Here is a 13,288-nt window from a genome sequence, read left to right on the forward strand (position 1 = left end):
TTTTTATTTATTTTTTAAAGCCATAAGAAACAGGGCCCGTGTGGTGTACACATTGAAATGGAAAATTCATCTTGTGTCACCCTCCTTGTGAATGGAGTACAAAGAACCAATGTACATCTCCTGTGATGGTGCCTCTCTATGGCGCCGAAGTATGTCAAGTTTGCTGATTGTGTCAGCTGCCAAAGGCAAAGGCACTCACATGCCATTTATACTATGAGATATGGAGATGCTACCACTGCCTTTGTTAAGTATTTCGGAGTTAGTTGGTGTGAGCAACCCTTATTTAGTTTTGGCCAAAAGATAAGGCTTGATGCCTATAAAAGCATGTACTTGGATGGTTCTAACAACATAGAGTATCATTTGAGTTGTGCAATCTTTCTCTCTTGAGCATTGTCACATCTCTCTCTCTCTCTCTCCCTCTCCCCCCCCCCCCACAGACACTCACCATGGCTATCCTCCATTCAGCAAACCCTAATCTCTTTGCACATGCTCCATCCTGGCACTGAATGCTAACATGGTATCAGAGCCACTTTAGCCACCTCATCCATGCTTCACATGTCTTCTCTATTTTTCTTATTCAAGCTGACACCATCATCACTGTGCTATGTTGCATTTGTTTTCTCATATGAAGCTGTGCCTTTTCTCAGTCAATGCTGCATTTTCTTTTCTGAAGCTGTGTGTTGTCCCATGTACCTCTCCATGAGACGCCTGCTGTCCACACAGCCGACAGCCATCTCAGCCTGTAGAGCAGAAAACGCACCATACACAGGGCAGCCAGGTCATAGCTGCAGCATCCAGTCCCAAACACAAGGCTCAAGGGGGGTTCTCCTGGCAACTATCTGCAGCAAAAGATAATGCATCATCAAGGCAGCCAATAGAGAAAAAACACAGCCCATCTTCAGTGCATCAAAATGTACATGAGGGGTAGCAAAACGAGCCCAAAAGGGGCACTCAAAGTAGGTACAATCAGAGCGGCTCTGTGAGCAGCCAAAGGTCTTTGCACATTGTAACATGCAGAAGCTCGGTGGAAGAATCGGACTCAGAATTCAGCAATCATTCGCAACAAAGATAACACACAATAGAGAGAGAGAGGTGCAGAAATAGAGAGAGAGAGAGAGAGAGAGAGAGAGAGAGAGAGAGAGAGAGAGAGAGGGACGGAGAAGAGGACCCAGTATTGGGTCCCGAATACCATCTGTAGGGCCCCCACCACGAATGGTGTATTTGCTATATTAGAATGATGTAAATCTGAAATAAAGACTGGTTCTTGACCTGCACTTCTTCACATTGGTTGAGCACTTCCCCTTGGCCGTCCTGGCCCTTGGAACGCAGCAACCTGTTGTGAATAATGAGATGCTAAGACTGTTTTCTAACTTGGGTATTTATGCCCCTTTCATGAGCAGGTCGGCCTGTTCTAATTTTCCTCCACAACCTGATCTTTTTGCAAATATATGCTTTTCCTCCAGCGTTTTCACACTGTAGCTTTGGCCGCCTTCAGATCAGGTCTGGCCGCCCTGTGGGCTGTTGTACAGGCCTGTGCACGCTGCTGGGTAGCCCCTAGGCATCGGCCGACTGGCTGCTGGGCAGCCCTTTGGCCTGGCCGCCCGGCTGGGCTGGCCCAAAGGCCTGTGAGCTGCTTGGCCAAGCCCTCTTGGGCTGACCGACAGCTTGCCCAGCTCTTCTAGGGCTGGTGGGCAAGCCCTAGGGTCTTCCTGGCGCCTTGGGGTGGCATAGAGCCTGCCCCATGCCCATTACAAGAGCCTAAGGCTCCCTTTTGGGGTAGCCATATGCGTTGGACCCCGTCCTACATGCAATCCTACATGCTTCTACAAACACTTGGTGTCCAGTCTCGCAAACCCAACACGCAGATCATCTGACATCATTCTAGAGGGAGACTCACAATACGGACTGGCACTGCTTCATGTGCAGGACAATGCACACCTGACCTCGGACGCATAGAGTGAAACCCTGGCTGACCCATCCCGTACTGGGCTCACATGGGACCAGTTTCCACTCCAAGTTCCGCACCTTCTTGTTCAGATATGCCCACGTGGCATCCAAGTGTGGGAGGCACGTGACATCCCCTTCTGCTTAACTTGACAGAAGCTGCATAGCCTCCAAATAGTCTGTTAATAAAGCCGGATAGTCTTCAAGGAATTCTTTGTCAAGCCAAACCGCTTCGTCAGTTCAACAGTCAATACATTTTGTTGCTTCTCCACGTCTTTCGGCTAGAAGTTCCTCCCATCCACCAAAACAAGCCCTACACATGACAACATGACAACATTGCCTATAAATAGTCATTGCTATAAATAGCCTACACATGACAACATTGCTGATCTGTTTACGAAGGCGTTACCTCGAAAGGTTTGAAGCTTTTCCGCAAAGCTTTAGGCTTACTCCCATTTGAAGAGTGATTTGCTACCCTGTACATGTTCACACTATCACTACAAGGGGGATTTGTGGGATTATGCAGATGCGGTAGTGATCGTGTGAAGTTGTGAACGGGGACTTACCAGGGGCACTTTTTCCCTCTACACAGAGGTTTTTTTCCCCCTGGCCATTTGGTGTGTCTGGACAACTGTGCTTTTACATTTTGGATTTGTACTTGAGGTACTTGTGGTTGTACACATCTTATCACTTCAATCTAGTATATCCACACTTTCGAGATATACATATATCCCTAGATGAATCTAGAAACATGCCCAAATTCACCTTATAAGAAAGTGCAATTTATAACCTCATGGTAGTCATCCACAAGACAATAAACCATCAACTCCATCATGCATCATACCAACCTATACCATTTACCATCACCATCATTGAAGACACAACCTTACTCTCTCCACAATACTAACCTTTCTCTCCTATGAAAAGATATTGAGAGCTTGCCTAACCTAGCAACAATAGCCGACTTTTTTTAAACCCCCTTATTAAAAAAACGATGATCTACTTCGCCGATGCTTCCAATTTTTCAACCCTTGGATATCATGCAACAAAAAGTAAAAGTAGGCAACTTAGCTCAAATGTTTTCAGTACCTTAGAAAAATGTCAAAGAGGTATTCATGATACTTGCTTGGGGATATAGAAATGCACTTGTGATCATAAATTAGTCTAGTTTATCCATTATAATCTCCTATAAAAAGTGGATATTTTTGTATGGCCCAAAACAAGGTTTGGTGACCTTGTAAGGTCAAAATTACCTTATAATAGCAACCCTAGGCAACCAAGGATCATTTGGGGGGGCAATTTTAGGATATTATTATAGCCAAAAAACCTAGGACTTATTGGTGGGAGACTCCAATCTTTTTTTATTTTGATGGCCTTAGGCCCAAGATCCTCTTAGAAGTCATCTCCTGTCTTTATCAGACACCAGGGCCTCTGTTGTGGGTGTGCCCGCCCTGTATAGGTGTTTTCTCATTTTTTCTCACTCCCTGTATTTTTTCCCCATTTTTCCCTATTTTTCCCATGGTGTGGGAGGCAGTTTTCTGCACCCCGGCTGATCCAGATGCTGGCCGACTGCTGGTCAGAGGATCTGGATGCTGGCCGACTACCACTTCTGGTCCCCGACCTCTCCTGCTTGCTAGCCGACTGTGCGCAGCTGGCCGACTGTGCGCAGCTGGCCGACTGCTAGAGTGGGCTGGTCGTGGACATGTAGGCCCAGTCGGCTGCTTTTGCACACAAGCCGACTGCATGTATGGGGCCAAATAAAATGGCCCCATGGCCCCCACATCATTGTATCTTTGTTTTCAGATTCGGATCTTGTGTATAGAGAAGAGTTACACGCCTATCTCTCTCCTTCTCTTGTGCTGTCTATTTTCTCCACTATACTTGCTCTTGTGGTCTCATATTTGGTTATCATCTCCGCTGCGTATTTTGACATGGTATCACAGCCCTAGGCTCTTGAAAGATCTTGGCAGTTTTCTGAGCAAGAGGGGGATTGTTGCGTTGCTTATTGGTGGACTGATAGGGACTGTTCGGGAAGAGAAGAAGCAAGAGGAAGGCGGGCTGAGTTGACTTGCAGGTTTAAAGTTTTTTTTCCCACCCACCCACCCTTTTCAATTACATCCCCGCGATGGCAGATTTGTTAGAGCTGGCTGAGAAGCATGTGAAGATCCCAACACTCCCCACGTTCCCAGTGGCCTGTCAGCTGGATCGGAACAATTACGGCATCTGGAAGGTTATGATGGAGTCTGTGCTGGAGTCATATGACCTTGCTGATTTCATCGTTATCGGGGTTCCACGACCGGAAGTAGAGGAAGGGGAGTTACTGTCAACGAGGAAGGACCGCGAGGCACAGGCACAGATGTGGGATCGTGTCAACGCCAGGGTCTGGTCATTTATCTTCCTCAACTGCACACCGCAAGTAATCAATCACGTAAAGCATATGACGCTGGCCAGAGGCATATGGCAGCACTTGGCTTCTCTTTATAACAGGGTATCGCCCATGAAGAGGATTTCCTTGGAAGTACAGATGCAGGTTATGAACCCTGCAATGTCGTCGACAATGCGGGAGCACATTAACAAGCTGCAGGCCCTTCAGCAGGAAGTCCTCCAGGCTGGAAAGGAGATATCAACAGAAGATATGGCCATTACTTTGCTGTCCCACTTGCCTGCTCAGTATTCCGCTTTCTACTCTTTGATTACTAGTGGCAGGCTCAACACCATTACCTAGGAGGAGCTTGTGTCCATGGTCTTGGACCAGGAGGAACGATTCACGAACCCTCCTCACAGCGGAGGTTCGGAGGCCTTAACTGGCCAACGGCCGAAAGGCCGGAATAACAACAAGGGCAAAGGGAAGGCTTCACCGGGGAAGTCTTCTGAGAAGAAGCCTGACATAGAACGAGAGAAACTGAAAGCCGGGCGGTCCTGCAATGATTGTGGCGAGAAAGGCCACTATTGGAGGAAGTGTCCTAAGCGGATTGGGAAGAGTGCTGATTCTTCAGCCTCAACTGCAAAGACTCCTGCATTTGTGCACTTAGAGATGATGGACTCCGATGCTTCATCGTCTTCAAGCGAGGAGGCAGTTGGCTTCAGCGCAAAGGATACCCGGGAATGGATTCTTGACAGTGGTGCTTCCAGGCACATGACTCTGTCCCGTGACTTCTTTTTGGATCTCAAACAGCAGTCAGGTCGCATTTTCATTGGCGACAACTCCACCATTCCGATACACAGTGAGGGCGGATGGAGATTATTCCCGACGGCAAGGGGGGGCAAGCATGCCTCCCGTGTTCTTTACGTCCCTGCTCTTGGTTTTCACCCTCTGTCAGTGCATGAAGTATGCAAGACTGGCTTTCGGGTGGAATTTGAGGAGCATTCAGTTGCTCTACGGGACCGTGAGACTGGCCAGGTTGTTTGGGAAGGCGGTGTGGAGAATGGTATCTACAAGCTGTTTGCACTCTCCTCATTGACAGGTTCTCAGGTCGGAGATCTGTGGAACTTTCGTTTTGGCTACTTAAATGTGGATGCACTGCGGCGAGCATTCCGGGACCAGATGGTGGTTGGCTTGCCAGATGTTGGCAACAGGCAAGGACGTTGCAATTCTTGCATACGTGGTAAGCAGCACAGGGAATCCTTTCTGAAGCAGGCTTCCAAGCGGGCTTCAAAACCATTGGAGTTGATTCACACTGACTTGTGTGGACTTCAGCAGACACCATCATTGGAAGGATCTCTCTATTTCATGCTGCTTGTTGATGACTGTACCAGATTCACGTGGGTCTACTTTCTTTCACAGAAGGACCAAGCTTTTGCACGGTTCAAGGATTGGCACGTGATGGTGGAAAAAGAGTCTGGATTGCAGGTAAAGACTCTCAGGGCTGACAAAGGGGGTGAATTCTCCTCGAATGTATTTCTCATATTTTGTGCAGATCATGGCATCAAGAGGGAACTGGCCAATACAGGATCGCCTTCAGAGAATGGAGTTGTAGAACGCAAAAACAGGACTGTGGTGGAGATGGCGAGGACCATGCTAGAGCATTGTGATCTTCCTCGTCCTCTTTGGGGAGAGGCTGTGGCAACGGCTGTCCATACCCTCAACCGTCTCCAACGACTTCAGTACCTAACATGACTCCGTTTGAGGCATACTTTGGCAGGAAACCTGATGTCTCCCACTTCTGTGTTTTTGGGAGTGATGCGTATGTACATATTCTGAAGAAGCAAAGGGGGAAGCTTGACTCCAAATCCCGCAAGCTTATATTTGTGGGGTATAATTCTCTTTCCAAGGGATACAGATTGTATGATCCAGAGAGGAATGAGATTGTTGTCAGCCGGGATGTAGTCTTTGATGAGCATGTTACAGTATCCACTATCGAGGAGCCGCCACTTCTTGGAGATCCAGCAGAGTCCGATGATGATTCCCAGACTACTGTTTCAGTTGATCAACCTCAATCAGTACAGGAGGTTGAGCCCGCAGCTGGAGTATAGCCCCCGCAACGACAGGAGGCTCCATGATCTGTTCGAGTACCCAGGTGGTTGTTGGACACCCTTCGGGAGTCATGTGTCACGGAGCTACCCTCCGAGTGGACCACAAAGGATGGCCCTCGAAGATCGCACAGAGTCCGCGATAAAAGCAATACATCGGAGCTTCTTCAGGTAAACCATGCTTTGATGTCTCGTATTATGCGGGACAAGGAGCCCACTTCCGTTAAGGAAGCCCTTTCACAGGATACTTGGAGGAAAGCCATGCAGGTGGAACTTGATGCCATCGAGAAGAACAAAACATGGGAGTTGGTACCAAGGCCGTCGAAACGGTCAGTCATAGGTGTCAAATGGGTCTTTAAGACCAAATGTGCGTCAAATGGATCGGTGGACAAACACAAAGCCAGACTTGTGGCTAAAGGTTATGCTCAGCGGCCAGGCATCGACTACGAGGATACCTTTGCATCGACAGGACGGATGACCACGATTCGGACCGTTCTTGCCTTTGCTTCTTCTCAGAGGTGGCCAGTGTATCAAATGGATGTAAAATCTGCGTTCCTTAATGGTGACCTGCAGGAGGAGGTGTATGTTGAGCAGCCTCCTCCAGGCTTTGTTGTTCCAGGATCAGAAGGGATGGTTTACAGGTTACGTAAGGCCTTGTATGGTCTTAAGCAGGCTCCCAGGGCTTGGAATCAGAAGATTGATTTCTTCTTTGTTCGGACTGGTTTTCAGAGATCGATTGGAGATCCCAACCTGTATCTCTTTCGGGAACGCGGCATGATTACGATTATCATCCTTTATGTGGATGATCTCATTCTCACCGGCGGTCATGTGGAGCACATTGGTGTGACGAAGGCTGCCTTGTCCAAGGAGTTTGAGATGACCGACCTAGGCTTACTCCACTTCTTTTTGGGATTGGAGATCTGGCAGACCCAGAGGGGGTTTTTTGTCTCTCAGCAGCGGTATGTTCATGAGTTGCTTGAGGTCTTTGGGAAGGAGAACTGCAAGCCTATTACTTCGCCGATGGACCCAAATACAAAGTTAACTGTTAATGATCCTTGTGAGCTAGTTGATGCCTCACAGTATCGGAAGTTGGTTAGTTCATTGATCTGGTTGCTGAATAGCACATTGGACTTGAGCTTCTCCGTGGGGCTGTTGAGCTCTTTTATGCAGACGCCATTGAAGTCTCATTGGGACGCAGGATTGCGGATCTTGTGGTATCTGCAAAGTACGAAGGATCTAGGACTCTTTTACACAGGAGGGGATGGAGTCAGACTCTAAGGTTGGAGTGACTCAGATTGGGGAGGAGATCCAGACACGAGGAGATCTACTTCAGGTTACAATTTTACCCTCGGCTCAGGAGCAGTTTCTTGGAGCAGTAAGAGGCAGCCAACTATTGCCCTATCTTCGACAGAGGCAGAGTACCGGGCTGCTTGTGGTGTTGCTTGCGAGGTTGTGTGGCTGCGGAGGCTGCTAGTAGGCGAGATTGGGTTTCCACAGAAGGAGCCCACAGTCATCCAAGTGTGATAACCAGAGTTGTATAGCTATTGCTCGGAACCCGGTCTTCCATGCCCAGACCAAGCATATAGAGATACAGTATCACTTTGTGCGTGAGAAGATCTTGGCTAGTGACATCTTGCTACTTTATTGTTCGACCGAGGACAATGCGGCGGACCTCTTCACGAAGTCTCTACCTCAGCCTACGCTCAGGCGGCACTCCAGCTCCCTACGATTGATTTCACAGCCAGGAGCTGAGAGGGGGTGTTAGAAGTCATCTCTTGTCTTTATCAGACACCAGGGCCTCTGTTGTGGGTGTGCCCGCCCTGTATAGGTGTTTTCTCATTTTTTCTCACTCCCTGTATTTTTTCCCCATTTTTCCCTATTTTCCCCATGGTGTGGGAGGCAGTTTTCTGCACCCCAGCTGATCCAGATGCTGGCCGACTGCTGGTCAGAGGATCTGGATGCTGGCCGACTACCCCCTTCTAGTCCCCGACCTCTCCTGCTCGTTGGCCGACTGTGCGCAGCTGGCCGACTGCTGGAGTGGGCTGGTCGTGGACATGTAGGCCCAGTCGGCTGCTTTTGCACAGGCCGACTGCATGTATGGGGCCATATAAAATGGCCCCATGGCCCCCACATCATTGTATCTTTGTTTTCAGATTCGGATCTTGTGTATAGAGAATAGTTACACGCCTATCTCTCTCCTTCTCTTGTGCTGTCTATTTTCTGCACTATACTTGCTCTTGTGGTCTCAGATTTGGTTATCATCTCCGCTGCATACTTTGACAGATCCTCCGATAGTTATCAGAGTTCACCACCCGCCGATAGGCGATTTTTTATCCGCCCATAGGTGATGCCCCCAAGAAGCACCTTGTGGCGTTTTCAACCCAAGACCTCTTGGTCCTAGACAAGCACCTTTACCGCTTTTGAGCTATCACCTCATTGGTGATAGACTCCCATCTTACTGAGTCATTACCCAAAGAACTTTTCCTTCAAATAATAATCCACTTAACAACCTAATGGTAGCTCCCACCCACCCATCCCCCCTTGCAAAAGGAATGATATGATGATGTGTGTGAAGTACATCAAACAAAACTGCCTTGTCCCACTCAAGAAGCAGCACATATGGTTTGTATGACACAAGGAACTCCCTACGCCATGAATCATAGTGAGTCCAATGCATGATTGCTCCAATTCACCCACTAGTTTCATTCCCACCATGGATAGATATGCCCACAAAATAAAAGACATACCATCTCCTCTATAGTTGGTTCGGGCCAACTTGTAGGTGTGGTACCCTGCATTGCCCAAGTTCTCCTCATACAGATGCGCGAACTCCTGGTTTCCAAGCCAAAATTCCTAAGAGGGCAAGAGGTTAAGACCTTATCATCACCACTAATTAGTACTGACCAGCTGCTTTCAAAGGCAACGAAAACTATGTGGTGAAAAGTCATGAATACCTGCAAGCAAATGATGGACGAATTGTTGAGCAAAAGCAAGTCCACAATTCTTTGGTTCCGACTTAGCCAAGACTCACGAAATTGACTCTCTCGGCAGCCCTGGAAAGCTTTCCAAACACAGGTTTTGAAATCAGAACAATGTCTTTCATCAGTGCACAATTCAATGCCACATACACCCCGAGAACATTAATTGATGAGCAGCCCTGTGCAAGTACACACAATCTGAACCTGGCTACAAAACGTGGCATGCAATACATCTATGAATTAGCGGGCTTGCAATCCTTGCAAGTACACACTATCTAAACTTGGCTACAAAACGTGGTATGCAATACATCTATGCATTAGTGGATGTGCAAACCCTTGCAAGTACACACTGATAGAATCCTACTGTGGCAAGGGATGCGTACGACATACCTCACCATTGATGCGTTTGTATATAGGGGCCAGTATGTTAAACGTGGTGCAGGAAATGGAGGTATCTGCAGCAACTGAAGAGGCTTCATCCCTAAAGACCAAGGTATCTGCAGCAATTGAAGAGACTTCATCTCTGAAGCAGACTGCTTGACAAGCTTCTTTGCTACGGTTTCCATGCCCGCCCTTGCTTAAAGGGGGCTCAGGCCAGGAGACTCTGAGATGCTCACTTGGCTGAAAAGGGGCCATGGCTTGGTTGTGGTATGTAAAAGCCTTGTGTCTGCCATTGTAACGGTGTAGAGGGTTATATACAGAAGAAGAAATGGAGCGGCCATGATGCAACAAGCTATTAGGTACACAGAAAGGCGGCTGCAAGCACAGCATGATCGTAATCAGGCTGCACTAGCAGCTGCTTTTCGCTCTTTATGCTTTGAATTTGCCTGTCTCTCTCCTTGGAATTTTGAAGCTTTTGCTTTTCCTATTGATGCTGCGCGTGCCGGGCCTTTGGAAATCACATGGAACCAAGTAGAAGATATGCTTGGAAGCAACTCCAAAAGCAACTTTTTACAGATTGTAACTTTATACAGCCGGAAACGATGACAACAACGGAGTAATCTAAGGTTTTTTTAAATCTAAAGGTATTGCCACGTGTAGCTGCCCACCCTTTAGTTGGGCCAAGGGGTTTGATAGGCAACGTTGTCCCGTGGTCTGTGGTCTTTGATTGACGACACCTCGATCTCTTTTGGAAATACAAGGATACGAGTAAATGGGGAAACCTAACTCTTTGTCGCACGGAAAACGTAGTCATTCTAAAAAAGAACCTATTCCTCAGATCGAACGGCACTCAATGTGAGTGATCGAGGCTGGAACGAGTCCCGCACTTGGTTCATAGAAGCCAACGCCTTACTATGGTTGTGTTCTTTAACTTATAACTCTCATAAGCCAACGGATAACCATCCTACATGAGAATTGTCCCAATCCCATAGCCACCAACATCAATCACAACTACAAAGAATGGTATAGAAAAGTCAAGAAGTTGTAACAAGGGATAACTGTTGAAATATACAAGTGAATAAGGTGTGTGCGGGAACAAGCCCTTGGCTAGAGGCTGTAAAAGAGAATCTGTAAATGTGAGAGAACCTGTGAAAAGGTGAGAAGAATCTACTGGGAGAGAATAAAGGGTAGCATGAGAAGATTTAGGAAGTGTGGAGATATTCTGGGAGAGGTGTTAGATGCTTGGATGTAAACTCTATAAATTGAGGCATTGGCCTAATGAGAACTTGTTGGTTTTTGATTATCCATGCCTACATTAATCTATCACTTAATTACTCACTAATCACGTGTTAATTATCGTCTAATCTCTTTGTTAATGATGTTGATTCTAGCATTTGATCCACCATAGCTCATCACATTGCTGTAATTTTAACATGGTATCAGAGCCTAGCCTAGAATCCATCAAGTTGTGAGCCCATTATCTTGCTAATCACCTGGCTAATTAGGATTAGTAAAAAAATAATATTTTTCACCTCTTTTTCAACTAACCTCCGCATCCCCAGCCAGTGGGGAGGAGCTCTCTCTCCTTGTAGGCTCAACATTAGCTCAAATGCTTCTAGCCCAACATAGCTAACTCAGTGGTGCTCCAGCCAAGTAAATCAGCGCAGCAAACTGCCGGCCACCACAGCTCCTGATTTTCGCAGATTTGCAGGCGTCGTTTTTTCTGAGAAAAAATGAGATTTTATCTTCTCCAGTTGCAGTGGGTCTAATTCCTCTTAGCCCCAGGGGTTTTCAAGCATGCTCTACAAGCTGGTGAAGTCAGAATTTGATTTGATCAAGTCTACAGTGAGATCCAAGCTCTTCATCAAATCTGCAGGTGACTTTGGTAAAACAGAGATTAAGCATTCAATGTTTGGTTAAATCTTGTATTTCTTGGCTTAATCCTCTACTAGACTAATTGCTATTGATGGCCTTGAAAGGATTTGAGCTCATTTGAACTCTAAGGCCTCAGATCTGGGCTTCCCGCATACTATGTTTTCTGCACACAAAATAGAGGATTAATTTGTTAATCAGTGATTAATCAATACTAATCATTGTATTTTGGTACAATTGAGGGTTCAAATTAACCATTACGTATCTGATACAGATCTCTATAACTTCATATTGCAATTCGGAGATGGTTTGATACTCCAACCATTCCGTACGAATTGGGTACCCTTGATTTAATGTAACTTCTGCTAATAAATTTGTGGTAATCATCATTTTGCATTTAACCCTTGGTTAATGCCTGCAAATCACACTCAAATTCAAGTTATTCACAGCCAGAGTTGCATTTGGGAATGTGCATAAGAATGAATGCTATATGCATTATGTATTGGGCACATTACATCAGTGTAAAAATGGGATCAGACACTGCCCTTGTCCCATAATAAGGCAAGAGGTAAGACCTCCCGCATAGATTTGGGTTCGCATTGCATAATGACACAAGATAAACATCAAAAGCCCAAAATAACTGTCAACAAAACATTTAAACATGTTGCTCACATGGAGCAAGAACTGACGGACAAGCTCATGGCCCTAGCCCCATGAAAGAAGAAGAACATCTCTTTCCAAGAGGAGGATTCACACCAAGAAGAAATGGACACAAGAAGAGAAGCTGCCACAACAAGAAGACTGAAAGAAGAGGAAGACACGGACACGTGAAGAGAAGCTGCCCCACGACAAGAAGATTGAAGACAAGAGAAGATGTGAGGCTCCAAAGAGTGAGGAGCCATGTGAAAATCTCTGAGAGAAAGAGAGAGAGAGAAACCCCACAACCCAATGTAACCTGCCCCAACAGAGTAAAACCACCTCTGAGCCACCGATGATGTAGGCCATGTGGTAGATGTATGTGTGAGCACTTTAGTCAAGGTCGCGGGCACTTGTAGTAGCCTTGGACACACATAGAGAGAGAGAGAGTCAAGGACTATGAGTTTAGGGACTTGAGGCACTGGTCGCAGACTATCAAGTAAGAGGGAAACTTGTTATAAGGTCCAAGTGTGCTAGGATTGTTCACTTGAGGGGAGGTGTGCTAGGCACTGGTCGCGGACTATCAAGTAAGAGGGAAACTTGGTATAGGGTCCAGGTGTGCTAGGAGTATTCACTTGAGGGGAGGTGTTGAAATATACAAGTGAATAGGGTGTGTGCGGGAACAAGCCCTTGGTTAGAGGCTGTAAAAGAGAATCTGTAAATGTGAGAGAACCTGTGAAAAGGTGAGAAGAATCTACTGGGAGAGAATAAAGGGTAGCATGAGAAGATTTAGGAAGTGTGGAGATATTCTGGGAGAGGTGGAGAGAATCAAGCAAAAGAGGTGGAGTGAATCAAGGAGAAATCAGTGGGATTAGATGCTTGGATGTAAACTCTATAAATTGAGGCATTGGCCTAATGAGAACTTGCTGGTTTTTGATTATCCATGCCTACATTGATCTATCACTTAATTACTCACTAATCACATGTTAATTACTCACTAATTACGT

The 13,288-nt window shown here is 46.6% G+C and overlaps 1 protein-coding gene across 1 annotated transcript in view; it reads right to left on the bottom strand.

The window, feature by feature from the left end:
* The window catches only part of LOC147637333 (putative calcium-binding protein At1g02270), a 28,244-nt gene extending 17,904 nt beyond the window's left edge, over positions 1-10,340 (bottom strand). Inside the window, exons 1-3 of the mRNA XM_086799106.1 lie at positions 9,783-10,340; positions 9,369-9,467; positions 9,162-9,267 (exon numbers count right to left, since the gene is read on the bottom strand). Of these exons, the coding sequence (XP_086655232.1) occupies positions 9,162-9,267; positions 9,369-9,467; positions 9,783-10,163 (586 nt within the window). The 5' untranslated portion in view covers positions 10,164-10,340. The remainder of the gene's footprint in view (positions 1-9,161; positions 9,268-9,368; positions 9,468-9,782) is intronic.
* Positions 10,341-13,288: the final 2,948 nt, after the last annotated feature.

Source organism: Cibotium barometz, chromosome 6 (genome assembly GCF_041138505.1).
Source record: "Cibotium barometz isolate CiBa-2024 chromosome 6, ASM4113850v1, whole genome shotgun sequence".
NCBI classification, from domain to species: domain Eukaryota; kingdom Viridiplantae; phylum Streptophyta; class Polypodiopsida; order Cyatheales; family Cibotiaceae; genus Cibotium; species Cibotium barometz.